We start from the raw sequence: 27,302 nt of genomic DNA, 5'->3' as shown, positions 1-27,302 counted from the left end.
ACCAAATGTTTATTTTTTCCATATTTTATTTTCAATTGTTTTTAAAGATCCGTTGTTACTTTTGAAGATTTTGTTAGTTAATCCTTTTAAACTAGTTTTTTTTTTTAATTTTCAGTTCTTATCAACTTTGAGTAAATCTCAAGCCACTAATTATTTATATTTAATTTTATTATAATATAATAATAATAATAATAACAATGGTTTTATTATTTTTTATTATTATAAAAAAATTGTATTAATACCAACTAAAGTTATACTTCTCTGTACACATTTTCACTTTTTATCATGTAACATCATATTTTCACAAATCAAGAACCTCACTTATTTCTTATTTTGACTCTCTTTTTCTTTTGTCTCACTTTTTTCGTTATACCCAAAGATGGCAAATTAAATCTCACTAACCACATGTCATCAATCAACAATAACCAATCAAATGTCGTACTGTTGTAGTCGATGAGTGCTTTATGCTTGTAAATGGAGCAGTTCATCTTTAGCTTTTATTATTTGGAACAAGTACGAAGCAGGTGAATTAGTGGATAATTTCATTCCACTGCACGTATGCAACATTATTCACCATACTTTCGACACCTGGTACTTCCCAAACCTAATACAAATTTGACATGGCTGTTCTACTCCTATATAAATGCCTGTTTTAGATACCTGTGGTTTCAATAAGGAGCACCATAGTTTTGAGGCAAAGTGTGTGCTAAGAGAGAAAACTTTAAATTGGAAGAGAAATGAAGGGGAGTTCAATTGAAGTTGGAGAAGCCATAAAGGGTGCATCCCCAAGAAAAGGGGTGAGAAGAGGGTTATCTATAATGGACTTTGTTTTGAGAATTGTTGCAGCTGTTGCAACCCTAGGTGCTGCATTGGCCATGGCAACTACCAATGAGACCCTTCCATTTGCCACACAATTCATCAAATTCAGAGCTCAATTTGATGACCTTCCCTCACTTGTGTAAGTTTGTGTTTAGTTTCAACTAATTTAAATCAAGTTGAAGAAACTTGTATAACATATTAAGCAAATCTTTACATGTTTTACCTTTTTTAATTTAATAAATAAATTTTAAACCTAACTTAATTTCACAAAATCGATTTATGAGGTAGAATTTGTATCCAGTTATATACTATGAAACTGTTTTATTTTTATTCCATGTGGAATCTCCAACACAGAACGTGAAACTAAACATTAATGAATAGTTCAATAACAATTTGATAGCAGATGACATGTTATACTTGACAAACAACAAATTTTTCGATAATGGATGATACAATAAGTTAAACAAAATAACAATCTTAATATGATAAACTTTAACTCATAACTTTAATATTATATTAAAAAATAAACTTTAAATTTAATCTTATAAAATCAGTTTATCTTCTGTCACTAGGCCATAATATAAACTACTTTTAAATTAAAATCACTACTTTTTTATATGTTCATCTTCAGAAGTGATTTTTGTGTATCTGAAATGATGTGATTGAGTTGTTAGAAAAAGGGTGTCTAATAAATTGGATGTTTGTGAACATGCAAATCCAGGTTTTTTGTGATGGGCAACTCTGTTGTTTGTGGCTATCTTGTGCTTTCACTTGTTCCATCTATCTTCCACATAGTGAGGAGCACTGCAGTGAAAAGTAGAATTCTCCTTGTTGCTTTTGACACGGTAAACAAACAGATTCTCCCTATAATACCAAGGCAAATTTTTGGATGTGATAGCTGGAAGTTTTTCATAATTAATACATCATGTTTAGTTTGAATTCACTTTTTCTTTTCAAGGGAAATCTTTTCTTTATAATCATCCAAAGTTTATGATATTTTTTTAGTTTCATTAAATTTTAAGTTTCATAAATTTTAGTATTTTAATTAAATTTTTGTTAATATCTTTTATACTAAATACTTAAAATTTTATATTTTTTAAATAAATTTTTACTTTTATTTTTTTCGTTAACTAAGTGACATTATTTTATTTTATCATCGTATTTCTTCTCTCTACATGTTAAGAGATGTAAAAAAAAAATAACGAAAACAATATTACAATTATGTCATTCTGAAAAAATAATAAAAGTTTAATTAAAAAATATTAAAAAAATGAATACTTGAATAAAAATAATTTAAAATACTTAAATTTATGATAAAATTTAAAATTTAAAATACTTTTTTATTTTATATTTTGTTTCTAAAGTAGATTAAAAAAATAAGGCAAATTAAAATATAAAATAGTTTTAATATATTGTCAACCGTGTAAAGAGTTTTTACAATATTATTCAAACACGAATTCACATGTAACATATTTTTAATCTATAATAAAAATCCTGAAAAAATCATACTTATCTTGAATTTTAATTGATTAATGGTATAAAGTTTTTGTATTATACACATATCCTAATTTTGTTATTATGCATTACTCTAAGTTTTACACCATCAAGAAATCATTATGAGTATAGCTTTTAAAATGATTATGGTAAAAAGCCAATAAATAGTATTAAACATACTATAAATGGGTTTTATAGTATACAAGTTATAAGTTATATATTTTCTCGTGTGAAAGTTAAACTCAATAAAAACATATCCTATAATTAGAACCTTAAAACAAAGACACTTGATGCTGTATCAATATTATCTGATATATATATTTATTAAATGGTGGTTAATTGCCAAAAGTAATATTTTTGTATTTGCAATTGGTCTGCATCACGTTGCAAGAAAACGAGTTAATGTATAAACTAGTGTCATCGATCATTTTCCACTTAGTTAAAGTAAATAATGTCTGATAACTTAGCTACACGAACCTATGATGCTTCATTTTTAATGATGTTATAGCTCCTTGGTCCTTATCTTTAACATTGTTGATGATGTTTTGGTTAATGTTGTAAAAAGGTAATGCTGGGTCTGATCACAGCCGCAGCCTCTGCAGCAACATCGATAGTGTACATAGCACACAATGGAAACACAGGTGCCAATTGGTTTGCGATCTGCCAACAATACAACAACTTCTGTCAACGCATTTCGGGTTCTCTCATTGGCTCTTACATTGCTGTTGCTCTCTTCACAATACTAATCATCCTATCAGTTGTTGCAATTTCTCGAAACTGATTGTTTTATGCCCTTTTTTTCATATAACTTAGTTCGAAGGAAAGAAAGAAAATTCGTCTTCATGAACAATTTTCTAGTGTGCATTTGTGGTTTGATATCCAAGTGTGAAAATGTTGTTGAAGTTGTGGTTTCTGGGTGTAATATGTGTAACAGCAGAGTATGATTGACATTGCCTTTGTGTTAAATTTGAAATACTTGGAAGTTGCATATTTATTCTTAATGAAACATGTACATAAAATATATATATTAAAAAAGAAAAAAAAAAAAAGAGTAACAAGAGGTTTTATACCAGAAAAATCAGAATTTCGAATACTGATATATACCCTGCAGCTTCGTCCTTGTGCTATGTTAGTATGGCCACAAGTTCATCTATTGACTTCAATGTCTTCTCGTAGTATACGTACGATTCATACACCTTTGGCGTCCGAACATAGCGATCAAACTGAACAAAATTCAAACAGAAAACATTAACAGTGACATAGTTCTTCAAGTCATTGACAGTGACACAGTAACACAGTAACAAGAGTGTACCTCTTCAAAGTTGTCGATCAACTCATTAGCAGTTCTGACATAGTCTTTGCGACGATTCTGAGGACAGGTGGAGAAAGCAGTTCTCAAATCCTGGTCAAGGTAGGCCTGTTTGATGCGTATGTAGAACATGATATACCTCCAAGACAGAGTCTCCAGAGGCTCCCTCATGTCGTGGAGGCCTTCAGCGGTCTGCTTTATGCGGGCCACCGCGTCTTCCGGGGAAAGCCCGGGCCCGAAGAAGTGCTCCCAGAGGAAGGAGCGGGTGCCCCAGTTCTGGGCCAGGGCTTGTTGTTCGGTGCCGCCATGCACTGCTACCACGGCTGTTGAAGTGGCGAGGAATGTGGAGATGAGGTTCCTTCTGTTGGTGCCGGTGTGGGGGAGAGGGGTGGAAGTGGCGGTGGTTGTGGTGGTGGTGGTGGCGGCGGTGGAGGAGGACTTTTTGCGGTGGGTTTTGATGTGGGCGTGGAGGAGTGTGGTGGCGTGGGTGAAGCTGGACATTGTTTGTGTTTGGATAACGTGGTTTGGGGACGTAGGTGATGTTTGAGGGAGTGAGGTTTGAGTGGTGGGAAGGGAAATTTTGGAATCTGAGGTTTCGGGCAGGGGGTAGGCTAACCGTTCTGACCGTGCTGACCGCTGTAAAGTTTGATGATTTGATGTGCCATGCCCATGCGGAATATTTATCTTCTTGAGATGTGGAACAGGTACATGTTTCATTCTTTCTTTTATTTTATTTTATTTTAATTTCACTTATAAAGAAATGTTATCTTAATTCAAGTTTTGGACTTCTGAGTTTGTTGATTTTATTAAAACTATTATGAGACCCGTGTCTACGCACGGGTTCTTTTTATTTTTTTATAATTTAGATTAAGAAAACTAATATTTTTATTGTTATAGTGGAGTAAATTATTTATTTATATTGTTATATTTTATAATTATAATTATATATATATATATATGATATTTAAATAATAAAATAAAATTAATTAAGAGTATATAGAAGTTAATGTTAAAATTTTAAATAGAAGTACATCTAGTAAGATTAAAAGAGAAATAATATCGAAAAATATTGACTTATGAAATAAGAAAAAAAAGTTAAACTTAAATTATTTTAAATAAAAAGTAACATATAAATATGAATAAAGTGCTGTGAAATGTAATTTTATTAAAAATTTAACATGAATTCAAGTTTTTAAAAAATATATAAGATATTGTTATCAATGTAGACATTGTGAGTTAATTGTTCAATGTATAGAGTTAGTTGTTATATATTATATTAAAATAACTTGAATATGTATATATCGTTGTTAAAATAAAATGTAGATATATTGTGAACTTTGATTCTGTGCAAAAGTATTATCCACATATGAATAATCAACTTAAAGAAAAATGAAAAAATGCAAACATATTGTAAGATGATATGGTTCCTATTAAAAAAAGTTAGAGTAACCTCAAATTGATGCTAAAATTTTAAAATACATACAGGTGTTGTTATCAACACAGACATTGAATTTATAATAAAAGTTAAATATAATACACTAAATATAAAAGTATTATAGTAATTAATTTTGTTTTTAATATTGAATAAATAATAATAGATAAAAGATAAAATATAAAATGGTCTCGATATTTTAAATAAATTTTAACAATTACATAAAAATGTGTTTAGAAGGGTGTTCTCGACATTTTCAAAATTTTATTCATAATTAAATTTCAATCATAATAGTTCGGTTTTAAGTAATAACCAAACATAAAAAATACAACATGAAATTAATGTTAGAACGTAACAGTCAAATACAAAGTTTAAATTAAAAGTTTAACTCTCATATCAATTCAGATTGACGACTTATAAAAGTATTTAAACTAATAATAATAATAATAATAATAATGTTAATATCAACGTTAATGCTAATAATGATAATAATAATAATAATAATAATGTTAAGGTCAATGCTAATAATAATAGTACTAACATTACCACTAATAATAATAATAATAATGTTACTAATATTATTGTTAATATTAATACAAATAATAATATGATCATGTAGAAAATATGTACATAATCGAAATCCTATTTACTTATTTAATAATTTATTTTTGTTCAATATGTATATGTGTATAATGTATATAGAAAATAAAGATGTTAATTTGGTCCAATTCATAAGGTTTGGTCTTGATCAAGAAGGGTCGAAGCCAAAGAAATTTCATAGGGCAAAAATGCCCACATAAAAAAACCAACGGGACCAAAAGAGTAACAAAAGTCAAAATAGTTAGTTTGAGTTGATGTTGAGTTGAGTTGAGTCGACCCAAGCTAAAGATTAAGTAGAGACGATTCAGGCCAAAGGTTGAGCCATGTTGATTGGGTTGAAGAATTGAGCCAAGCTAGATCAAGCTGAAAGTCAAGTTGAGTTAGCTTGGTCGAAGGCCAAGACGAGTCAGTCTAGGCTGAAAGTCGAGACGAGCCTATTTAGATCGAAAGTCGAGTTGAGTCGATCTGATATGAGTCGAAGGTCGAGTTGAGCTAGTATGGGCAAAATGGACCAAAGGTCAACCCAAGTCAGCCCAATTTAAAGGTTGAGTAAAGTCAGTTCGATCAAAGGTTAAATCACCGAAGGTTGACCCAAGTTGGTCCAATCGAAGGTCGACCCATGGAAGCCAATAACATGAAGACTTATTTAAGAGTGGGTTAGGACTAGCCCGTGGACCATGGGTCAAATTCATACCTCTAATAAAAAAGGAGTGACTAGTTGTGAGATTTTAATTTCTTTAATATTTTTAGTGAATTTCAAATTATATTATTTTAGTTATTTGAAATACCTTCTTAAAATTCTTAAATTTTAATTTTCTCGTATAAACAACTAATATTCATTACAAAAAAAGGCTATTCCATGAAGGTTTATATTTCAATTTGTGAAAGTTTTTACACTCTGCAAATTAACTTGCAGGGATTTTAATAATGTGAAGTTTTTTTTTTAAAAAGGTTTTAACCTCTATTAATGACTGTTATTTTGTAGAGGTTTAAAACATTTTTTTTGCAACTACTTTATTGCATAGGTTTAAATCCTTTGTTTTTTCCAACTTTTTTTTGGAGTTTAATACCCTCTTTAATAATTTTATTTTAAAAATATTAATTAAAATAAAAAATTTATACTAAAATAATAGAAATAAAATAAAATAAATATTAAACTATATTAATCAAAACACTTATCATATATAATGAAATTTAAAATTTATACATATATTACAAAATGATATTGATATTGTAATATTGTCAAAAGGTAAGGTGCAAACTTAAGATGCATATAAAATTTCCTTATCTATTATTCATTAATTAAATTCACTTATCTTTCAATAGTTTTTTCTCGATTAAATAAATTTAACCATTGAACTACTTATATCCTATTATTGCAGTATAAAGTAATAAATATTCAATTATAGTAAAATACTTTTTATAGTTGATGAAAAATTATGAAAATAAATTTTAAAATTATGAAACACAATATTTATACGTAGAACTTAACATTTTAAAATTAAATTCAAATTGATATGAAAACTTAAAAAAATTTAAATTAAATTTATCTAAAATTAAATATCTTCAATTTGATAAATATATGAATATTTAAAATCTATACCAAATTAAAACAAAGAAATAATTTTGAAAATGGACAAAAGTTGAAAAAATATATATATAATTAAATATTTAATTTATGACATGACTTAAAATTGCATTCATTCAATGTGGATTCGATATTTGGATCTTAAAATTGTTATACTATTGGTTTAATTATGCCTTTGGTCCCCATTTTGGAGTCAAAATCTCAAAATGGTACCTAAATTTTTAAAAGTCTCAAAATGGTCCCTTTTTTGTTGAAACGTCTCACGTTTGTCCTTCCCGTTAAGTCAAGGTTGACGTCGTTAGAGGGAGTGCCACGTGTCAGTTCCTCAATTTTTTGAATTTTTTTATTAATTTTTTTTGAATTTTTTTTTATTTTTTATTTTTTATTTTTGAATTTTTTTAAAAAAATCAAAAAAATTGCCACGTGTCAAGCTGTCATTGTGCCACGTGGCAGTGACAGTGACACGTGTCAATATTACGCCACGTGTCATTTTGTTAGTCTCAATTTGGTCCCTTTATTTTAATTTGTCTCAATTTAGTCCCAATTTTTTGTAAAAAGGAGCAATTTTGTCCCCCTTCAAATTGAAACAAAATTTAATTTTATATAAATGTTATACCAATATTTTTATTAAATTTGATATTTTTATTCAAATTGATATTTTTATTATATATTTTTAACATAGCTAAGTTTAGTTAAAATTATGTTTCACATTCAACTTTACTTAAAATTGTTTTCAAATTTTAAATTTATATGTGTTTTATTGTAACATGAACTAGGTAATTTATGATTTTTTTTTCTATTAACATTATTTTCTATTAATAACTTTTAAACCATTTTAAATAAAGTTCAATGTAAAATATTAATTAAATGAACTTAATTTGGTTAAAAATATTTACTTGAAATACCAATTTTGATGGAAATATTTGTGTACATTTATACAGAAATTAAATTTGATTTCAATTTGGAGAGGGACAAAATTGCTCCATTTTTACAAAAATTAGGACTAAATTGAGACAAATTAAAATAAAGGGACCAAATTGAGACTAAGAAAATGACACGTGGCGTAATACTGACACGTGTCACTGTCACTGCCATGTGGCACGATGACAGCTTGACACGTGGCAATTTTTTTAATTTTCTAAAAAAAATTCAAAATAAAATTCAAAATAAAAAAAAATTCAAAAAAAAATTAATAAAAAAATTCAAAAAATCGAGGAACTGACACGTGGCACTCCCTCTAACGGCGTCAACGTTGACTTAACGGCAAGGGCAAACGTGAGACGTTTCAACAAAAAAAGGGAACCATTTTGAAACTTTTAAACATTTGGGTACCATTTTGAGATTTTGACTCCAAAATGGGGACCAAAGGCATAATTAAACCTATACTATTTAACCTATTAATTTCATTTGTTCATGATTTTTAATTACTCGATTTGTGTTTTGTTTCACATTAAATTCTTAATAATCATATTAAAATACTAACTAGCATGATTTTAAATAAATTGATATACGTTTGATTTTATATCGAGAAAATCGGTGTAAGATGAATTAAAATAATTTTAGTTAGCTTCCGTATCGGAAAATAAATGTTAGCCTGAGTTTTATAACTAACATGCTTTGCTTTTTTACCATAAAAGCATACACAAATAAACATATTTACGTTATTTAAAATCAATTTCATTTGAAATCATGAAAACCTGTCATCCAAATAATTAAAAGAAAAAAAGGTGAGTATAGCCACAAACTATCATATAATTTTATCATTATAAAAAATCATATAATTTTATCAACTCTTATCCGATCAGAAAAACTAAGTTCGACAGTTTTTCAAATTGATGCATATATAATTGTATAAGAAAACCTCTATAATTTTGTGAAATAAACTTGTTAATATTTATTCCAACATAAAAATATTGCGGTATCTAAGTTTGGTGGTTGGTGAAATTCATGTATAGTTTTAATGGTGCTACACAAAGTAGCCAACTCAACATATCTCTCTTCCAGACCAACATTGTGTTATCTTGTTTTTACTAAATATCCAAGAGATACGTTAGTCTAATAATGTAATTTTTAATAAATTTCAACTACATTAGAAAAATGTGTAGGAAAATACGTGGGTGACACTCCTTTTAAAAATATCACTTGTTTCAAATCCTATCCACTTTCAATATAGGCTAACATTCCTTTAAATAGAAAATCACAATGGATTATTTTACTAATAATCCATTTTTTATCTTAAATATTTATTTTATTTATTATTTCATTTTACATTTATGAAAATGACAAATATAAAATTATTATATATATATATATATATATATATATGTGTGTGTGTGTGTGTGTGTATATATTAGTTTTTTTTATGATGTTTAAATAGGTTTTCTAAAAAAAAACTCAAATCTAAATTTTTTCAAGTAAATAATAGTCCAACCAAATCAAACTTTAAATAGATCTATATGTTTTTTACCCACTTTTAAGATGAGTGAATTTCATCTATTTTGTTTGATGCAGTTAGCTTGCCAAGATCGAGTTGAAATTTTTTATTGATTTTTCTATATTGTTTCTATATTATGCCTTCAATATATATTGATGATCATTAATTTTTAAACTTTTAAATATATTAAAATTATCTTCACAATATCAAAAAACATGTTTTTTTAATACTCAATAGAAGACAACACAAAAAAACAAACTTAGCACAAAAATTAGAGATGACAAATAAACCTGTCCTCGTGGGTATTGTCCGAACCCGTTCCCGTTTTGACAGAGAATCCCCGCATTGACTGGGTATGGGTATGGGGAATTCCCGACTTTTTCAATTGGGTATGGGGATGGGTACGGGATGTACATATCCCGCCATAATACCCGTCCCCATTTAAATTATTAAAATATTCACAATTAATTAAGTAACCATATATATATATATATATATATATATATATATATATTATTTTTTATTTCTTCTAATTATTTGGTTTGTTATGAAACCCATTCGCATCTCAATTATATTTTTCATATTATCATAACCTTTATGTAATTATGTTAAAAAGATGTATGTCAATTAAAATTTTTTATGTCTCACATTTCAATATTTCTATTATTTTTTAATATATTTATTTATTGTATATTTTCCTTTCACATGAGAATGTTTAATACTCTCAATTTAAGTATTTAATAGCACAAACCTTTCGTTTACTAGGTAATATAAAAATAAATCCTTTACTTATTATTATTGTTATTAGTTTTTGTTTCATTTGAAGAACTCGTTTGTTTTACTAAAATAATTTTTGTTATTTCTCAATCATTGAGTATATATGTTCATATTTGAAAAGTTTTTTTGGATCTCTAAGATATTTTTTAACTTATACCCTTAATTATACATTTGTTTTCCTTTTGTGCAATTTCTTTCAATAGTCTCTCAAATTGTTTGTAAACATTTGTTAACTTTTTAATATTTTTATTTTTTGTTTATTTTCATTATGTAGAATTCTATTTCGATATATTTTATCTAATTATTTTTTATTTTCTAACTCATTATCAATCATAAGGTAATTTTTTTACTATAATTGTATAAATAAAATTTATTTACTACAATATAAAAATTTAATGTAATTGTCATGAATATTTTTTTATCACCATCCAACATAATTGAAGTTCAAAAGATACAAGATCTATGTTAAAATTTTATTATTATGATTATTATTTGTTCTTTGTATCATTTTGATCAAGTAATGTATTATAACTTTTATTAGTGTATAAAAAAAAGATTTATTAGAATTTAAAAGATTCAAGTAAACAAACATTTAAAATATATTTTAATTTGAATATTTGTTTTCCTTTTATATTTTTTAAAAATATTTTTAAATTTTATCAACTAGGTTTCATTAATGTTTGAAAATTTAATAAATGTGTTGGTTCTCATGAAATTTTATTTGGTATTATAATCTAAAATGTAAAAAGTTATAATTTATTTTAAAATTTTATTATGATTATTATTTTTTATTTGTATCATTTTGATCAAAAGATGTATTATAATTTTTATTAGTGTATAAAAAAGAGATTCATTAGAATTTAAAAGATTGAAGTAAACAAACATTTAAAATATATTTTAATTTGAATATTTGTTTTCCTTTTATATTTTAAAAAAAATATTTTTAAATTTTATCAACTAGGTTTCATTAATGTTTGTAAATTTAATAAATGTGTTGGTTCTCATGAAATTTTATTTGGTATTATAATCTAAAATGTAAACAATTATAATTTATTTTAAACTTTTATTATGATTATTATTTGTTCTTTGTATCATTTTGATCAAATGATGTATTATAACTTTTATTAGTGCATAAAAAAGAGATTTATTACAATTTAAAAGATTACAGTAAACAAACATTTAAAATATATTTTAATTTCAGCATTTGTTTTTCTTTTATATGTTTTAAAAAATATTTTTAAATTTTATCAACTATGTTTCATTAATATTTGCAAATTTAATAATTGTTTTGGTTCTCATGAAATTTTATTTGGTATTATAATTTAAAATGTAAACAATTATAATTTATTTTAAAGTATTTGATATCGAAGAACCAACCATCCTTCTAATATTGAATATTTGATAATATTGTGTTTCCTTTATCATAATTTTTTATTATTTCATACAAATTAATTAAAATTAATATTGAAGTAGTAAGAAAATGAGTATGGGTATGGGTACGAGATTCCACCCGTTACCCGGTGGGGATGGGGATGAGACAAAAGTTTGATACCCGTTAGGTTTGGGTATGCAGATGGGGATTGATTTTTTTTACGGGGATGGGTATGGGATAGCGAAACTCGTGCCCGCCCCGCCCAGTTGCCATCCCTAACAAAAACTAGACTCGCTAAGATCACATAACAATTAATGGTGTCAAAGCAGGCCAAGCTCACCAACCCGTCAAGAAAAGGGTGAATCAAATTGGCATTTTCAACCCACCAATCCGACTTGCCTAGTCCGTCAAATTGGCGGGTCAAAGGTGGGCCAACTCGTCCCCTGGTCTGTTGGCCCATTTTTATTTTCTTTTTAATTTTTTTATTTTTAAAATTAAAAATAAATAAATATTATCTTTTTGTATAAATGTAAATATACAATATTATTACAATTTAAATAATTGATACTTACAAATTAAGTTATAATTATTAGTTATAACAGAGTAATTTAATTTGAAATATAATAATTTTTTAATTTATTCAATTAAATATATTAATTGATCAATTAAAAACTTAAAAAGTATTTATATAATTAAATATGCTCTAAGTATTTATCTATAAGTATTTGTATATAAACAAATTTTATAAATAAACAATTTAAAAAATAAAAAAGAAGATACTTCCATCCGGATTGTTGGCTCACCTTATGGCGGGATGGGCTAAACTTTTTTAACCATTTTTGTGTTGCGAGCCAGCACGACCCAATTCGTTTTTGGCAGATTAAGGACAAAGCGAGCCAAAGGCCGAGCCCGTTTTGCCATCCCTAATAAAAATGGATCAAAAATATTGACTCATCCTGTTAAAAGACATATCGATTAACCTTTTATATTTTGTTTTGTATTTCATAATATTATATATATATATATATATATATTAAAAATAAATATTTGTATATATTTAATTGATTAATTAATATTTTTAAGAAGATAAATTAAAATAAATATTACTTTTATATACTAAATTATTTTATTATAACTAATAATCGAATATTAATCTAAAGATATTTATAATTTAAATTCCGATATTATTATATATACACATTTTTGTAGTTAATATAATATGTGAAATTTATTTTTTTAAATATTTTTATTTTAGTTTCTTTTGAAATAAAAAAAAAAAAGCGGATTGACAAAACAAAATTGATTGACAGATTAAATAATTCAATTAAACTCGCACTTTGCCACCCTATATGAGAGGAGAGGAGAGGAGTGTACAGTAGTAGTCTTTAAATTTGTTAGTTTGACGTTTCATTCATAATTTATTCCAACCTCCAGCTACCTATGCTATGGCCATGAAAATAAGAATTAGGCAAAGAGAGAAAGAAGTTGTTGCATTAGGCTTGTGGTTGGTTGTAGATGGCATTCTTTGATCTTGAAAACCATTTTGCCTTCTATGGAGCATACCACAGAAACCCAGTTAACACAGCAATCCATGTCTTCTTTGTTTGGCCAATTTTCTTCTCAGCCCTTCTCATTCTCCACTTCTCCCCTCCCTTCTTCTTCTATCTTCCAAACTTGGAGTTTTCTCTTTGGTGGAACAATGTTGCTTTCGTCGTTGCTTTGCTCTACTCAATTTTCTATCTTGCTTTGGATCTCAGAGCTGGTTCTCTTGCTGCTTTTCTTTGTGCCCTTTGTTGGATCGGAAGTAGCTTTCTTGCAAGCCAACTTCGGTGGTCTCTGGCTTGGAAGGTAAACCAGGTTGTTCAGTTTTGCTTATATGAAAATGGTAGTGTGTTTATGCATCATCTTTGTTTTTTCATCTCTATCAATTATTACATTAGATAAGTATTATAATTAAGGCTTAATTCAATTTTAAACCTCTTCTAAATTTGTAGTTAAGTTCTAGGTTGAATAAGTAAGTTTATTTTTTTATTATAAGGATGACAAAAAAGTTTGTATGTGGGTAAAGTATGTGATGGATATTTTATTATATTTGAAAACTTTTGTTTTAAATAATTTTATTTTAAATTAAAAAAAATATTCATGAATATTTATGGATACCGTATGTATAAAGAAACTTACGTGATTTTTCTTTATCAATACCCGATGGGTAATGGAGGCAATAATAGAATGTATTTTTTTTTTTATGATTGTGAGTAGATACTATCGATATTGATTACACTTCTTATCATTCTTCTTTCTCATGATTTTTAATTTTTTTTATAGATAGTATATAATTTGCAATATTACATATTTTAGAAAATCATCTCTATGAATGTCGTAGGGATGAATGACAAACATATTTGTATCTGTGAACAATGGCAGGTAAAATCTATGACATGTATTAAATAGATACTTTTAATACCTATTTGTTGATAATAAATAATAAGTATGAGTATTTAATTTTCCATTTACTAATAGAATGCGCACAAATATCATGTATCTCATATGTGAATATTTAATATTCACTAATAATTATTAGTAAATTTTGTTTGAATATTTTTTTAATTATTTAAACTTGTCAAATTGAAGTTATTTTTTTAAAGATTAATTTTTTAAAATTTATATCTTCACACAACACATTTAAATTCAACTTTTAGAAATTTGTGTTAAAAGTTTATCCAGTAATTTGATTTAAATTATATTTAAAATTAACTTGTTAACTAAATTTATATTTAAAGATTTGACTTTGAAATAATTTTATTTAAAATTTGAAAAAATATACATAAATATTACCCAGTATTTATGGATATCTTCGAATATAAAAAAAAAAAAAAAAAACCGAGGAAATTATTTGTAAATAGCTTACATAGGCAATAACCATACCCGTTGAGATTTCTATTCGCGCTTGGTCCCTTGAAATTGACAAAAACACTCATTAATACTAGATAGTTACATGATCTAGTATTACAGCAAAACAATAATAAGAAAAATAATAAAAATATTCTATTATTGATTGGCTGCTAGAACTCGTCAATTGTGCTATTCCAACGTTTCTTTTCATTTTTTTTACATTCCTATATAGGGAGTACTTGTATTTTAGATAATAATATTTTAACTTATTTTTTTATTATTTTTAATTTATTACTTCGATCATCTTTAAATCATTATATTACACCACTAAATAAATAATAAAAGGATGATTGGAGTGGTGGGTCAAAAGTTTGTCAAAATATCTTTATTCTTGTATTTTATCTTCTACCGAAAAGACAAAATTCTCACCTTATTTTAATTTCAAAGTGGATACCAAAGTGGTGTAAGACTTGTGCGCTTTAGTTTTAAGTTATGATGGACCGATACTTCAATTTTAATTATGTATTTGTGTTCGATATGCAGAGGCAAACCTATGTTGTAATAGGGGAGCCACAACTCCCCCAACGTTTTTTTTTTTTCTATATATATTTTAAAAAAATATTTTTTTTATATTATTTATATGAATTTAGTTTAAAAAAATTGAAATTTAAAAATCAAATTTTGCCTCTTGTAATTTTTTTTTTACTTCTTTATTTGATGTATCTCTCTCGTACCTACATCTCCTACTCTCTTCCTCTTTCTATCTTAATTTTCATCATAGATCTTTTATTATTTTCAAAAGCAAATTGCACGATGACAAGATTGAGAAGTTAAGAAATATTTAAGATTAAATAAATTTTTCTTTTGAGTAAGTTCATTTTTTACTCCCCTTTTTTTTAAGCAATATGTTTTACTCTTGTACGTGGCTTTTCTATGTTCTAGGCATATATCTATTTGTTAGAGATTGTAAAATCATGCTCTAATTGTTTATCAAACTTTTTTTGTGTATAAATAGAGCTATTTTAAGCTTTGAAGTTAGGTAAGGAAATAACAAGATTAAAAATATATTTTAAGATAAAGAAAACTAATCATTTAAAAGTTGTTAATTTTCTTAAACTATTGAGTTATGGTGTCGTATTCTATTATTTTTAAAATAAATATATGATTTTATAAAGTGCACAATAATTTTAAAGGAGTATTTAGAAAAATGTCCAGTCATTGCAATTGTGTTCTTATCTCTCTCAGTCCTAATCCAAAAAGAGTAGTTATGCATCTTAATTTTTATTGTCTAAATATAACCATGCTAAACACCTTGTTGTCACAGCCAAATAGAAGAAAAAGAAAAGCACATTTTTACTGCATACATTAACATTATCAACATAACATTTCTCACTCTTTGCTCTTTGATCATGTCTAGGTTGTTCTGGTGGTTCAACTAGTATGTTGGACACAGCTTTTTATTGGTCACGGTATATTTGAGGTTAGCTATTGTTATAATAACTCAATCTCTGACTTAAACATTTCTTACATTAACATGCCTAAGATATTTTATTTACAGAAAAGAGCACCTGCTCTTTTGGATAACCTCGTTCAGGCCTTTGTAATGGGTCCTTTCTTTGTATTGCTAGAGGTATTGTACTGAAATTTTTCAATTTTAAATTCCTAGTATATATCAGTTCCCTCTTGCATGTTTTTCTACCTTTTCTTAACATGAGTTTATTGCTTGAATATACTCTAAGGTTACTTGTTTTATGCAGGTTCTTCACAATTTATTTGGTTATGAGCCATATCCAGGATTTCATTCAAAAGTGCAAGCAAAAGTTGAAGCCAACATCAATGAATGGCAAGAAAGTAAGCAGAAACTATCTTAGGTTGGTGTGTCTGCAAAACCTAAATAATCTCCCACAAACAGAGGAAGAGCATAAGCTAAAAATGAATAAATCATCATATATGTGTGCATTGTACTGATATAGTTCAATATTATGTCACAACCTTGAAGCACTAATGGATTTACAAGACCAAATAAATGTTTCATCTCATCAATTTCGTGTCCCAGACCAAACATCCTAGAATGCTCACGATCAACAAATTAAATATACATATCAAACTACCATACACATGTAACACGCAGACACGACTCATTCAAATGATTAGTTTGTTTAACTTGTCCTACTTTACATTAACTAACAATTTCTTGACGAAACAAACACAAGAATTTGTACTTTTATAAAAGGTGTGATCCTGAGCCACATGTTATTCTCATATTAAATATATAGCGCATGCACATGCCAACCTTCTCAACACGTCATATCCAATTCTATCAACAACGCCGTTATCAATTTGGATAAGCAACACAGGGTGCCACCAATCACGAATTCAATTAACAATCCATTTGAAAACTCCTTTCTGTTTCAATTATTGACTCACAGTACATGATTTTCCAACGCCCAATTGTGTATGTATGTATGTATCCTTTGTCAAAATAAATAATCATTGTGATGATGTATGTCAGCGATGGAAACGGGTGGCTCAACCGTATTTGCCTTCAAATGCTACCTAAGCATGATCTAAGCCTCAGGTTTGATCTGAATCAGAATATTGAATGTAGTTCCATTAACATAAAGTTAAAAAGTTAACAGTAATAGGGTTATTATATCATTATAAGTCCAAAAAACAACCTTGATCATTGTAACTAATGCGACTAGAATGCAATTTTACTTGAAAATGTAAAAGGTGTTGAAAGAAGTGTTAATGGTATTTCATACAAAGAGTATATTTATATATATACAATTTCTGTGGGAGCTATGATCTGATTGGATATCACTGAAAATTCATTGGGTGATGTGATATATATGAATTTCTACAAAGAATCTTCAGGATTATGTAATTGGTGACGCTTATCGTCATGTTCCAAATAATCCAATTTCATTTTTTTTTCATTTTTGGTATTGTCCTCTCTGATCATAGACATGGTTCACAAAGATGGTGGGGTTGATGGTGCTGTTCTGTTTCACTTGGTACTTCCCTGAATCTGCTGCATAAAGGTTATTAGGAATTTCAAGTGGCTGTGGCTTTATGAAGGGGTCTATTCCAGCATTGGCAGTGTTAAGTTGAAAATCAAAGGTTGAAGTGTATGATGAATCAGATAGTATGTGTGATATTGGACCCAAGTAATCCATATCCAAAAGATGAGTAAGGGAACTAGTCCTTGGAAATTTCACCACTTCTTGTTCAGTCTCATTATTTGGTGGTGTGAGATTGATTTGTGCTATTGGGTAGTCCTCTTTTGCCTCCAATGATTTTCCCATGTTCTTCTTCTTGTAGATCCTACACAAGACCCAGTCATCTAGCTGATGACATATCCAAGTACAAGGGTAAGGTCAAATAACATAAAACAGCATCCTATAGAGTAATTTCATCAAACAGTTAAAACTCTTCAAATATTCAATACATGTAATTTCATATCAAAAAACTCATAGTAATCAACAAGGCAAAGGCTTACCCTCATGGATCCAATTTGTCTATTGGTTTGTCTTCTTGATCCTATTAACCTGTACTCATGCATAATCCAATCTGTCTTGATACCCTTTGGTGGCTTACCCTTGTAAAAGACCAAAGCTTTCTTCACCCCAATATGCTTAGAGCCACTATAGATTGCTTTATCAGTACCAGTGGCCTTCCAATACCCAGACACAGTTGCTCTATTAGGCCTCACCCCATTTGGGTACTTCCTCTCTCTTGGGGTAAAGAAGTACCATTCATTTTCTCCAAAGTCTGTTTTCTCTGTATTTCACAACAATTTCACACGTCAGAACAACAGAAACATGCACATATTACAACAGGGTCAAAGGTTTGATATTTTAGTATACGTTAACACATTTATGTACCAGGTAATTCCCACGGATCAAACTTATAGATATCAACTTCTGGAATGATCGATGCAGGGCATGGTTTTGATGTGGCTTGGTTACAAAGGTAGTACACGATTAGTTCCTCATCAGTGGGGTGAAACCTGAAACCAGGTGGAAGCACAGAGCTTGTTCTGCCCTCCATTGAGCAGAGTGAAAACCAAGTTTGAATGGGAAACTAAACTACGGAAAACCAAGTTTCTTTGCTAGTTACAGGGACGAAAGAGAAGGGAAAGAAGAAAATTGAAAACAAGGGTTAAAGAGAAATCAAGGTGTTTGAAATGTTTGCAATGAAGTGGATGCCCCTTTTATCTTTGATTTCTTGTCGTTTCTGTGGTGGCGCTGCATGGCTTTGATTGGTTCCTGAGGCGACTTTTCTACACATTAGTGCATGCGTCACCTTACCCACCAGATTCCTTATTTATTTAATTATATAACTTTCTCAAATTTCTTTCTTTAATCACATTCTTTAGTCTTACAAGTATACTAAGAGAGTATATTAAGACAGATTTCTAAATCCTTGAATGTTAAAACTTTATATTAATAACATATATTTCTCTCAATTCATATGAAATCAAAATCTACATGTTTTATCAGAATTCAAGGACTTTTTCTTCTTTTTTTCTGTATAATTTGTATAGATATATTTGTTTATAGCAGCACAATTTCACACCATACACTAACGAGGGCCCACAACTCCTTCACCTTTCTGTTCACTGAGTTTTCTTCATTTTCGGATATGACAGTAGCACTCCTTTATCCACATTGGGTTGCATTAATTTCATTCTGTGTATGAATATTATTGGAATATAAATGGCATATTTATATTTATATATGTAAAGTTTTACATAATTGTGATGTCAGAATGCAGTGTTCTGAATTCATGGATAATGAACATGTCACTATATGATATGGAAAGAATGATGTTCATTCAAACAAGCAAATAAGAGTGGGAAAATGATGAAACTTTCTTTTTCTTTTATAAATGATCTCTTTTGTTTTTGGGTCGAACTACGATGAACCTGGAACTTTAATTTTTCCTTTTAAAAGATTTGTTTTCGTTTCTTTATAGAGATTTCTTTGTTGCATGGAAAATTGGTCTGCATGAAACTGCATTTTGTACAAGTTTTATTTGCAACGCAACAATGAAAAAGAAACACTGTTTATTATTTAGCACGTTTCTTGAAGAAATTTTGCTACTTTTTTTCTTTCAGAATACTTCAAGTTTCTGTGTCTGTGGCACTCAAACTAGAAAACCCCATTTTCATGGAAAATATGGTTCTATCATACAAATTTTGTTACTCAAATTCATGGACGAAAACTGTAAGTAGAAGCTGTGCTTAAATTTTACCAAAAATATATAGATTTTTATTTATTTTGGTCCATTATAATAAAAACACATGATATTCCGTGCATTATTCGTACTGAAAATCATCGTACTAATTAGGCATACTCTTCATAATAATTGCAAAATTCTAAAAAACCATAGTTGGAATTTTTTGTCTATAGAATATAGTTGTACCGTACTTTTGGTTTCTAAGAAATGTTTACATGACTTTGAATTCTTATAAAAAAAATTTGCTTTTGTCATTTTTAGTTTGGTGTAGTTCTTCAAAATATACTTTTAACATCTACGATATTTCATTTATTTTGAGTTAGTTCCAATGAAAAATACTTGCTAAAGACTATAAAACATTAATTTATATATTACAACGATGTAAAATGAAATATCAAGAATTACACAAAAGATTTATAGAGTATAAAGTTTAAACCAAATTTCTTACAAAACAAAGTAAAACAAGACAATATTTCAGAAACATAAATATATTTAAGAAAAAAACTATTTATCAAAATAAGTCAACTTTATTTCAATAGCATTTGCACTCGGAAGAGATTATTTTTATCGGTTGATCGAGAATATTTTGATGGGAAAATACAAAGCAAATAAATTCATAAATTTTTTTTGAAAAATTAAATCCATATTTAGTTCTCGTAATGTAATTTTAATTCGTATATAAAATTAGTCACAGTTTATTTTTTATATTTTTATAAAAATAAACAATTTTAGTTAGAAATTAATATATAATTTCATTACTAACATATATTTATCCATGCCGAATATGAATGGCATAATACAACTACAAAAGTTATCACTTTTTCTAAGTAATGTTTTTTTTTTGTTAGCAATCGAATGAGATATTATCAAAATTGTTTAATTTAAAGAAATAAGAGGCTAAATATGTAATTAAACTTTTATAAAGAATAAAACTTTGTATTCATGCAATTAGAAAGATTAAAAAAAACGCGCATTGAAAAGCATATGATAGCAACTATTGCAAAAGAAATTGGGAAAATCAACAATTATACAAATTCTTTTGAAAATATGGGTATGATATAAGATTGAGATATGTGACTCATACGTGTTTACTATCCAAAGAAAACAACAAATAATTTAGAAAGAAAAAGAAAGAGAAAGAACAATAATTTGGTTCACCCAATGCTACAATTTTCTTTACGTTGGTTTGGCACATAAATAAAGTATATGGAGTATTCCAATGGAGCTTTTCCAAAACCATGATCACAAAATTATACACAATGCAAAAATTAAAATTCATTTTTTCTTTCTTTTTTAAGATAAACTTAGTAGACCTCATATTCGTTGCGTTGCGTGTTCCATTGAATTTTTTTATTATTCCCTTAGGTTTGAAACTTTCGTTTTAGAACTTAGACCATGCTATCTTTGAATGCGATAAATAATGATTCAAGAACAAAGTCAAATTTTTATACTTTGATTTGAGAACTATATTTGCTACGTATCATTTCTTTACATTATTAATCGCACCATTGGTTTTAATAAATCTTTACATTTTTTTTCTTTTAATTCTATACACGAATATATATATATATATATATATATATATATATATATATATATATATATATATATATATATATATATATATATATATATATATATGTGTGTGTGTGTATAACACTCCTCTTACCAAGAAGGCCGTGTCAGGTCTACAGTCTAATACATCCCGTGATGACATCTCTCTTGTTGAGAGGGTGTTAAAGGTCAGGTCTGGGATTCGACCTCGACTGACAACAACCTACCTGGTGGTCCTTGTGTTGCCTGAGGAGTGAGGGGTTGAGGTGTATTGGGCTGCAGACCTGACACGACCCTCTTGATAAGAGGGGTGTTATAGTGTGTGCTGAATAAGGAAAAAAAATTGTTAGGAATATAATGTTTTCATTATAACATTTTTTTTTATTTTGTGACATGTACACTCATTAAAATAAATATAAGTAATCATCTTCACACTAATTGATAAATCATTTTATTTTATTTTTTTCTGTGATGGAAGCTTGATATCAGTTATTAAAATAATGGTTGAAAACAAAATAATACTATATTTATTAGATCGAAATTTATTACCGGATTAAAACTTTTTAGTCCAAGTGATCAATCTAATATCATAAGTTTTGTTTTGTTGGTAGGCTAAATAATAATTGAATTGGAGTGTTTAGATTAATACACTAAAAGAAAATTTATTTTAATATAAATTATAAAGTTATAACTTAAAGATTTGTGTTTTAACATATACTGGACCAAAAAAATAAGTGTTTGATGTAATTCTTAAAAGAAAGATGGTTATAATTCCACAATATTTTCTATAAAATGTTTATTCTTTTTTGTTATCTTTAATTAATGTTTTGAAATTTGTTTTTCTTTTCTATTGTGGATATTTGATTTAAATATTATATATTATTTTTGTGGCAAGTGTCCAAAATTTTTGGTGAAGTAGACAACAAAGGTAACTATCAAATGTTACTTACCAAAGTGACGCGTGTCCTTCCAAAAGGGGTAGGTTTGAACTTGGAAAAATGAGAAGATAAGCACTAACTTATAAAACACACAATCATCTTCATCTTCGTGTTGTGGTTATTACAAGGACAAGTCATCACCTACACTCAACAGAAAAAATATCCTATTACTGCCATATTTCTTCAATATTCTATTCTACAAATTTTTATTTTTATTATTTAACATGTAATACACTTGCTTTTATTAAAAAAAATTATGCAAATAATGCTATTTGAATTATTTATTTATTTCACTTTTATTTCATCTTAATTGCATAATTACACATAAATGATGGTATAAATATTATTTTACTTTTTGTAAATTATATACACTCATAAATCATTTTTTATTGTAACCAGATCATATGTAATCCATAAGTATCATTTATTGTTTTGCATTTATCACTAAATTAAAAATTATAATTATGTAGTCCAAACATCACAATTTGCTTGTGACTACACTTAACTACTTCAGACAGTTATGCCTAGACAATATATTAAATAAAATATTTTTTTAGTGAAAACAAATATAAAAATTATTAATGCTTAAGTAGATGCAACTATTTCAAATATTTTCTTTATATATATATATATATATATATATATATATATAAAGTGATACAATATACACATAAGAGGAAAGAAAATTCATCTACATTATCTTTTAAAATGTGGAGAATAGACACAAAAATTAAAAATTAAACATGAAAAATAAACTTAGTTTAAATATATTATTTTTACTTTAAAAATTAATTTTCATTGTTTATTATATTAATTAATCATATACTTGAAATTGAAGTTTATGGATAAAGATAACATGCTTTTGGATAAGAATTTTTAAGACATGTTAATGAGTTCTTAGAATTTAGATTTGATGATAAAGAAAATAGAATTTAATAAGATAGTTGGCAGTTGGAAAACGGCATTGGTCTTGAGAATATTCTGTGAATCTTAAGTTTGATTGGACCTTTCAAGGTTCAGCTGTTTTTGTTTAGCTTCAACCTTAGCTATCAAATCTATACATATTATGACACACTTTTGCTTACCTTATAAATTGGTTTAATATATGAATATTTTTTGTATTAACACCAAAACAAGTCACATTTAAAAATTGAATATTACACGTAACATATAATATATAATGCATAATCAATTCAAAATGTTACATCAATTTATTATTCTATGTTTATTAATTCCAAAATTTTAAGTTTTAATGTTATTTTTGTTTATCAACTCCAAAATTTCTATGTTTTCTCATAATACATATTAAATTAAAGAATCAATATTTTAATTAAATATATTTATATAATTGAAAGAATTTTTTTATTTTTATTTGGGTGTATTGATGAGTTAGTTTAACCCATCATAAGTTCAATATGGATGGATAAAATCGTGGGTGGGTCAAATTCTTTATTTAATCAATTCAAAACATTTCATTCTTCTAACTCCATCTAACCTAAACCCATGGTATAAATTTGGTCTACTTTCACTTCTAATTAAGGTTGAAGCTAAATAAATGTTATTATGGGAAAAAAAGTTTATAAACACCTATAAAACAAAAAAGAACGAATATTTTTAAAAAAATTAAAATAAATTTGTGTAAATAAAAAAGGAAAAAATATGTTTTTGTCCTTGAAGTAGTCCTTGAAAAAATATGTGTAAATTAGAAATGTTTTTAGTGAAAATTTGGTCACCTTTTGGTCCTTATACTTTCAAAAACATATTTAAAAAAATAAACGGTCTAGTACATGTTTTTTAGGATTAAATATAAAAGATAAAAATCATTTTCTCTCCGTTTTTTTTTTACTTAATGTGCTAGACTGTGTAATTGGTTTATTTTTTAGATAAATTTAAAAATTAATTCTAAAAAATGAATTTCTTATTTAAAAAAAAATAAATAACATGTGGTAGACACGTGGCAGACTTCCTGACATTGAGTTGGAACATCGTTTGTCACATAAGATAAATTTTGAAGTCGTTGAAAATTAAGGACCAAAATCAATGCTTTTGAAAGTACAAGGACTAAACGGAGACAAAGTTTTCATTAGGGACCATTTCCAATATTGGATAATACTTCAGGGACCAAAAGCATATTTTTCCTAATGAAAAATAAAGGATTAAAAAGACTATTTGAGTATCTTTCTACAAATTAATATGAAAATTTGTCTTTATTTTGTTCTAACTATAAAGTTATTGGTCATGACCTATCTTGTAGAAGATTGTAATAAGATGTCAAAGCCAATTCTTGTGGGGGGTAAATAGTTGGTGCAAAAACTCATCAACATTATCATCTTAATGGCATTGGTGTTTTTGGATGGTCCACAAGACTCCGACTCTTGTGTTGGTGGAGCTTGTGGTGCAGTTTGAGCAACCTGTAATGCAATTTATTATTTCAATTTAGTCTCAATATATGTCTCTTTGATTTGAGACTAAATTTATTATTTGTATAAATGGTATATTGATATTTTTTTATTTTAAAAATAATTTTTTAACATATATTATTGTATATTATTAACCCATGTTTTGTAAATCATGACTTTTACCACTAAAATTTAATATAAATATCAATACTTAATTTTATAAAAAAAAATTATACTTAATTAATTTTAATCTTATAAAAAAAAACATAGATTGAAAAAACATATTTTAATTATTAATTCATATTTTTTAATCCATGGTTTTTTATAAGATTAAAATTAATTAAGTATAAATATTTGTACAAAATTAAATAATAATATTTATATTAAAATTTAGTTATAAAAGTCTTGATTAAGAAAACATGGGTTAATAATTAAGAAAAATGTAATATGTTAAAACGTCATTTTTAATAAAAAAAAAAACTATCAATGTAACATTTATACAAATAATAAATTTGGTCTCAATCTAGAGAGGGACAATATTAAGAGACATATGTAGTGATTAAATTGAATCAAAGAGACATATAAGGACTAAATTGAAATCAAAACAATGACACAAACACGTGACATTGCCCTATCCCCTGACAACAAAAAAAGAAAATTAAAAATAAAAAAAAACACAAATTGACATGTGACATGTCATTAGTATTTTTTTAAAATGACTTAATTGACACACTTTTTCAAAAGTTGGGTCGCAATTGAAACTTTTTTAAAAATGGAGATCAAATTGACACATTCCTGGGGACCATCTGAGTAATTAAGCCTATGATTATTATCCCTAATAAAAAAAAGGTTTCATTAAATGGAGGAGTGTTAAGGATTATATTTGTACTACTTCTTAAGCTATTAATCTTCTATCTAAAACGATCAATGGTGGTAATGTGGCCATTAAGATTGATGTAACCAAGGATTTTGATACCATTAACTGACATTTATTAATTCAAGTGTTATGCTATTTTAGTTTTCATGAAGGGTTTTTGAGGTTCATTCTCCTTATTTGCTATCTTTCTATCCGAGTTAATGGTGGTTTTGTTTGGTTGGTTACTTCACTTGTGGTCAAGATAGGGGGATCCTCCTTTGTTTTTTTTTTTTTTGCTAAGGAGGTTTTAAATAGGGGCATTTCAAAGCTTATTTCTAAGAAGCTTATGCTTCCCATGGTTGATCCTTGGGGGATACAATTTCCTTCTCATACTCTCCATGCTAATGATATACTTGTTTTCTGTATAGGAGATACTAGAACCCTACAACATTTGAAATCTTTCTTTATGAGTTTGAAACTCTCTCTGGTCAATGGTTGAGTCCTACTAAAAGTCACTTTTACATTGTTGATGTAACATAAAGCCGTCAAAATGGGTTATAACCCACGAGCCAGCCCGGCTCATCACGGGTTCGGATCGGGTTGGATTGAAAAAAAATTACAAATTTCAGTACGGGTTAAAAATGAACCCAACCCACCAAGAACCCGACTCATTCGAGTTGAACCCGTGATGAGCCGGGTTGGCTCACCAACCCGCCAATAAATTTTAAATATTAAATTAATATATATATATATATATATATATATATTATATTATATATATATATATTATATTATATATGTATACATGTATATTATTTATATATATATATATATATATATATATATATATATATATATATATATATATATATATATATGGTTTTGAATTAACAGGTAACATTATTGTTAGTACTGTAAAATTAATTTAATTATTTAATACTTAATCTTTTAATATTATTAGTTAACATTATTTTTTTCTTGTTTTATTGTAGATGGGGATAAAGAAGATGCTTCAAGATATGAAAATGTTGTGAATTTATCCATTTAAGACTCTAATACTATAGTTTGATAAGTGATAAGAATGATTTGATGTTAGATAGTAATTTATATTTTTGTGATTTTGGTTTGTATTTGGAGTTTAAGATAATTTGGGATTTTATTTGGATTGTATTGAAGTTTATTTAGATTTTAATCGAAATTATAATTTAGTTTTCTTGAGATTGAAGAAAAAAAAGTGTGTTTTTTTTTAATTAAGTGAGCCAGTGAACCAACCCGTTTAACCCACCAACCCGTGGTGGGTCGGGTCGGGTTCTAATTTTGTTGGCTCGCTAATAAGTTAGCCGGGTTGGGTTGACCCACTAAGTGGCCAACCCGTCACGGGCCGAGCCGGGTTGGGTCGGGTGACCCGTTTTGACAGCTCTAATGTAACACCCCCAAATTTGGATGTCACGAGAAGCTATCATTTGTGTTTCATTTAAAAGAAAAATGAATATTTCCAAAAAGGTACTTAAAAAAATTATAATTTAAATGTAAATAGGTAGTTCAAAACTTCCATTGATAATAATTCATAAAAAAAAAACAAAGTTCCAATTAA

The 27,302-nt window shown here is 27.4% G+C and overlaps 4 protein-coding genes across 5 annotated transcripts; 2 read left to right on the top strand and 2 right to left on the bottom strand.

Moving 5' to 3' along the window:
- Positions 1-656: 656 nt before the first annotated feature.
- LOC114173047 (CASP-like protein 7) lies at positions 657-3,286 on the top strand. The gene is made up of 3 exons (XM_028057243.1): positions 657-958; positions 1,541-1,664; positions 2,879-3,286. Exons 1-3 carry the CDS (start codon positions 738-740, stop codon positions 3,092-3,094), a joined length of 561 nt encoding a protein of 186 aa, XP_027913044.1. The 5' UTR covers positions 657-737; the 3' UTR covers positions 3,095-3,286.
- On the bottom strand, positions 3,275-4,276 carry LOC114173046 (photosynthetic NDH subunit of lumenal location 2, chloroplastic). Its single transcript, XM_028057242.1, has 2 exons — positions 3,626-4,276; positions 3,275-3,536 (listed from the first exon to the last, which is right to left on the bottom strand). Exons 1-2 carry the CDS (start codon positions 4,121-4,123, stop codon positions 3,438-3,440), a joined length of 597 nt encoding a protein of 198 aa, XP_027913043.1. The 5' UTR covers positions 4,124-4,276; the 3' UTR covers positions 3,275-3,437.
- Positions 4,277-13,199: 8,923 nt separating this feature from the next.
- On the top strand, positions 13,200-16,760 carry LOC114174218 (uncharacterized endoplasmic reticulum membrane protein C16E8.02-like). Of its 2 annotated transcripts, none has more exons than XM_028059010.1 (4): positions 13,200-13,682; positions 16,135-16,197; positions 16,276-16,347; positions 16,475-16,760. In XM_028059010.1, the coding sequence occupies exons 1-4, from the start codon at positions 13,341-13,343 to the stop codon at positions 16,586-16,588; spliced, it is 591 nt and encodes a 196-aa protein (XP_027914811.1). In that variant the 5' UTR covers positions 13,200-13,340; the 3' UTR covers positions 16,589-16,760. The 2 variants fall into 2 exon arrangements, with proteins under 2 accessions (XP_027914811.1, XP_027914812.1); XM_028059011.1 differs by having other exon boundaries at positions 13,204-13,673.
- Positions 16,761-17,429: 669 nt separating this feature from the next.
- LOC114174217 (NAC domain-containing protein 2-like) lies at positions 17,430-18,916 on the bottom strand. Its single transcript, XM_028059009.1, has 3 exons — positions 18,605-18,916; positions 18,220-18,500; positions 17,430-18,067 (listed from the first exon to the last, which is right to left on the bottom strand). Exons 1-3 carry the CDS (start codon positions 18,768-18,770, stop codon positions 17,654-17,656), a joined length of 861 nt encoding a protein of 286 aa, XP_027914810.1. The 5' UTR covers positions 18,771-18,916; the 3' UTR covers positions 17,430-17,653.
- Positions 18,917-27,302: the final 8,386 nt, after the last annotated feature.

The sequence above is a fragment of the Vigna unguiculata genome, chromosome 2, assembly GCF_004118075.2.
Source record: "Vigna unguiculata cultivar IT97K-499-35 chromosome 2, ASM411807v1, whole genome shotgun sequence".
In the NCBI taxonomy this organism is placed as follows: Eukaryota; Viridiplantae; Streptophyta; class Magnoliopsida; order Fabales; family Fabaceae; genus Vigna; species Vigna unguiculata.
This window is presented reverse-complemented; position numbering and strand designations above follow the sequence as displayed.

Bases quoted from the DNA above. Each gene is read 5' to 3' on its own strand.
- LOC114173046 (XM_028057242.1), bottom strand. From the start codon at position 4,123: ATGTCCAGCTTCACCCACGCCACCACACTCCTCCACGCCCACATCAAA. The intron at 3,537-3,625 runs GTACACTCTTGT...AATTTTGTTCAG, and splicing joins TGATCGACAACTTTGAAGAG to TTTGATCGCTATGTTCGGAC.
- LOC114173047 (XM_028057243.1), top strand. From the start codon at position 738: ATGAAGGGGAGTTCAATTGAAGTTGGAGAAGCCATAAAGGGTGCATCC. The intron at 959-1,540 runs GTAAGTTTGTGT...ATGCAAATCCAG, and splicing joins GATGACCTTCCCTCACTTGT to GTTTTTTGTGATGGGCAACT. The intron at 1,665-2,878 runs GTAAACAAACAG...TGTTGTAAAAAG, and splicing joins TCCTTGTTGCTTTTGACACG to GTAATGCTGGGTCTGATCAC.
- LOC114174217 (XM_028059009.1), bottom strand. From the start codon at position 18,770: ATGGAGGGCAGAACAAGCTCTGTGCTTCCACCTGGTTTCAGGTTTCAC. The intron at 18,501-18,604 runs GTACATAAATGT...TGTGAAATACAG, and splicing joins TGATCCGTGGGAATTACCTG to AGAAAACAGACTTTGGAGAA. The intron at 18,068-18,219 runs GTAAGCCTTTGC...ATATGTCATCAG, and splicing joins GACAAATTGGATCCATGAGG to CTAGATGACTGGGTCTTGTG.
- LOC114174218 (XM_028059010.1), top strand. From the start codon at position 13,341: ATGGCATTCTTTGATCTTGAAAACCATTTTGCCTTCTATGGAGCATAC. The intron at 13,683-16,134 runs GTTGTTCAGTTT...GATCATGTCTAG, and splicing joins TGGCTTGGAAGGTAAACCAG to GTTGTTCTGGTGGTTCAACT. The intron at 16,198-16,275 runs GTTAGCTATTGT...TTTTATTTACAG, and splicing joins TTGGTCACGGTATATTTGAG to AAAAGAGCACCTGCTCTTTT.